We start from the raw sequence: 3393 nt of genomic DNA on the forward strand, positions 1-3393 counted from the left end.
GAGGTGCTCCCACCTTGGAGGTGGCTGTCTGCCCTTGCACGGTCAGGAAATCTCCAGACACTCCTACCAGGGGAATTCCTTGGGTGATCCAGTGTTTGAACAATATCAGTCAGATGATGGCACCATCGGCTTATAACTGTAATGACCAGAAATACACACTCCTTACCCTGGGTAGAGTGCCATAGCAACATAGCTCACAGCAACCTCAAACTCTTGGGCTCAAGCAATCCTCCTGCCTCAGCCTCCCATGTAGCTGGGACTACAGGTGCCCACCACATTGCTCGGCTAGTTTTTCTACTTTTAGTAAAAAGACAGGCTCTCGCTCTTGCTCAGCCTGGTCTCCAACTCCTGAGCTGAAGGAATCCTCCCACTGCAGCCTCCCAGAGTGCTGGGATTGTAGGTGTCAGCCACTACACCTGGCTAGGGCAGGCTTTTGTAATGACATTTGGAACCTGTGATAGGAAACCACAAAAGGAGACAAGTTAAAATAAGATTCTAGTAAGTTTATACGTTTAAGTCCCTTATTTACAATTCTCATCATTTCTTGAGAACACTCCTGTGAAGCCCAAGTACCATCTCTGTTTCACTGACAGATAAGCTGAAGCACAGAGTACTTGGCCTCAAGAACCCAGGAGTTTCTGGAAGCAGAGGCCCTTGTGCCCTCAGTGCATTTTCCCACCTGCACTTGCTATTTACATCTCTTCGGTCACGAACTCTGCCCACCACCTGTCATTAGGAGGAGCCCTCTGAGGGGTCCCAGCATGCCAAAGCACAAACTCCAGGACTTACCTGTGTGGGCTGGCCAGGCCATCTCCCCATAAAAGCCCCTCTTGCCATCCCCTCTGCACACAACTGTGCTGGCTGCAGAGCAAGTTAATTCCAGAATAGAGTGGGGCACACTGCACCACTCATCTCCTCAGGAAGGTGCCACAAGGACTCATCACCACACCCTCAGCCCCACTGCAGGTCGCACCCAGCACGGGGCGTGTGTGCGCAAGCCACTGCAGCGTGCTGTGGCCACCCTGATGGCTCACGATGCTGGCGCAAATACCTGTTTGCAGATACAGCCTGTGAGAAATACCTACAATAATCTTCCACAATCTCAACATTTAGGTTTGTGGACAAATTTGCCAGAAATAAGAAAAAGTAGGATAAAGCACAGAAAAAGGTAAACAAAGCAAAGAAGAAAGGAGGCTCCTCCCTTAGGAATTCTTGTCAACTTAATGTGAAACCCAGTGAGAGACCTGGGAAGACAAGCTCTGTGGTCAGCAATGAGCTGGCCTTAGTGATACGCAGAAAGGGGGTACTGAGGCCACTGCTCCCCAGCCCATCCACCGCTGGTGACAGGCACCACTGCCCTGGGAATTCTATTTTTTTTATTTTTTATTTCAGGGTACAAACAAGGTCACAACATTTGAATTTGTTAGGTCAAGTCCCTCATACAGCTGTGCAGGGCGTTTTGCGTCTGTACAGGTCATGGCGCTGTGCTGTATCAACTGATGACAAGCAACACCTGCAGTAAAACTAGTTACTATTTAGAAACTGGTTCTTCTAGAGCAGAATGGAGCTGATCAGAGTGACTGGGGTAGGACTCCAACACAGTGTGGGAAAAAAACATTTAATGCAAATATTTAGCCATTAGAACATACAAATAAATAAATAAGGTCAGAATAGTTGAGGAAAAAACACACATAAGTGTAACTGCCACTTTCTTTGCAGTCCCAGATATTCCATTTCTAAAATATCGATAATAAAATATACAAACTAAGAAGATATAGAACACTCAACATAAACCAACCTAAAATAAAAATAAAGTCAAAGACAAACCCTAATTATTTTATTTCTGTATATCAAGACTACAAATAGCATTTAAACACTTAATTTATTATTCAAATTCCGAAATTACACATTTTGTTTTGATAATGGTCATTGTCTTAAAAGTGTCATTCGGTTCTCCCACATTGAGAAGTATATTGCTAATTATGATCAATCACCTATGACAGCCCAGAGCCTCCAGTGACAGTGAAGTACCAGACACACAGAGATGAGTAAGGATTCAGACACCCCCTAAGCATCAGCAGGAGCCACTCAACCTGACAGCTGATGCTTTTCAACATTCTGTTTCTAGATACTAAAATCACCCAGCAGTAAGTCAGGTCCTGATAAAGTGCCTTATTACAAGAACCATTCGGTGCTTTTCCTCCTGGGACACGCACCAGGGACTGTCCCACTTTCGTGTCAAAGCAAAGCACCAGGAAGAGAGGGTGCCGAAGCCCGGCAAGTTACCCCGAGGTCTCCAGGAAGACTGGCAGTGCAGCCAGGGCAGGAGAGAGAGCGTGACATAAAGACCTGGCCACAGCAGGCACTGGAACAAAGATGCAGCCGTCACTTTGGTTCAAACGACTTTAATAGACACCATAGTGTCTCCTCCCACAAATCCCTGGGTATTGTGGGTGATGCGGATGTTGTAGGAGCTGGGCTGACCCTCCTCCTCCACCTCCCCCGAAAGCTCCCCAGGCACAAAGCTGACAAAGACCCAGAACAGTGAGCGAGGTCCCCTCCTCACGCCCAGAGAGTAACATCTAAGCCCTCCTGATGCAGGTCAGTGGCGCACTGGAAACAGCATGCTAGTCTCACGTTGGGGAAATGGCTTAAGAAGCACAAATAAAATATTACCATTGTCATCTGTCTTCCAAACCTAACCACTTTGGGAAAAGGCAGCAGGAAAAAGAATGCCTTTAGTTTTAACAATTAGGCTTGTAAACATCCAACCACACGAGAAGCAGCAGCCTCCTGGAAGTCGGCGTTTCAGCCCTGTGGACCCTGTATCTCTGCCACCCCGCAGCCCAGTCTGAGCCCTGGAACAGCGTAATCTGGCTCAGGAGGGCTCTGATCTCATCAGCAAAGCCAAAGCTTCATCTTTGGTTAATTTCATCGAGTCGCTCCTAGTCTAAAAACTGTGCTCTTCTTGGCAAAATTGCTAAATTAGCCACCTGGCACGTAACATTTATTATTTTAAGTTATTGAAAAAGCAATGTTCATCTAAATAAGTGACCATATCATAATAAAAATTATTTTAAAAATGAAGGAAGGAGGAATGCCAGAATGAAGGAAGGAGCTTGGGAGCGCCATGGCGTCCAGCCTGTGCATCCTCACAGGGAGGTACTGCTGGCGGGAGGAGGTGCGGGTCTCTCTGCAGAGGGCCAGATCCCAGCGCCAGTGAGCTCAGCTCAGCTCAAAGCCAGCAGCACACTCAATAGCGTAGAGGAGCTTGCTCCGCAGAAGCACCTCGTCGTAGAACTCGGGGAGCTTCAGCAGGTTCATGCAGGTGCTGGCCGTGGGGAGCCGCTCCAGGTCGGAGCCACCGTTGTGGATGCAGAAGGCAGGGTACAG

The 3393-nt window shown here is 47.7% G+C and overlaps 1 protein-coding gene across 1 annotated transcript in view; it reads right to left on the minus strand.

The window, feature by feature from the left end:
- Positions 1-1605: 1605 nt before the first annotated feature.
- The window catches only part of UBE3C (ubiquitin protein ligase E3C), a 133368-nt gene continuing 131580 nt past the window's right edge, over positions 1606-3393 (minus strand). Inside the window, exon 22 of the mRNA XM_012812962.2 lies at positions 1606-3393. This exon is cut by the window's right edge and continues 2 nt beyond it. Coding sequence (XP_012668416.2) covers positions 3226-3393 — 168 coding nt within the window. The 3' untranslated portion in view covers positions 1606-3225.

Source organism: Otolemur garnettii, unplaced genomic scaffold (genome assembly GCF_000181295.1).
Source record: "Otolemur garnettii isolate 467f Iridium unplaced genomic scaffold, OtoGar3 scaffold00235, whole genome shotgun sequence".
NCBI lineage: Eukaryota > Metazoa > Chordata > Mammalia > Primates > Galagidae > Otolemur > Otolemur garnettii.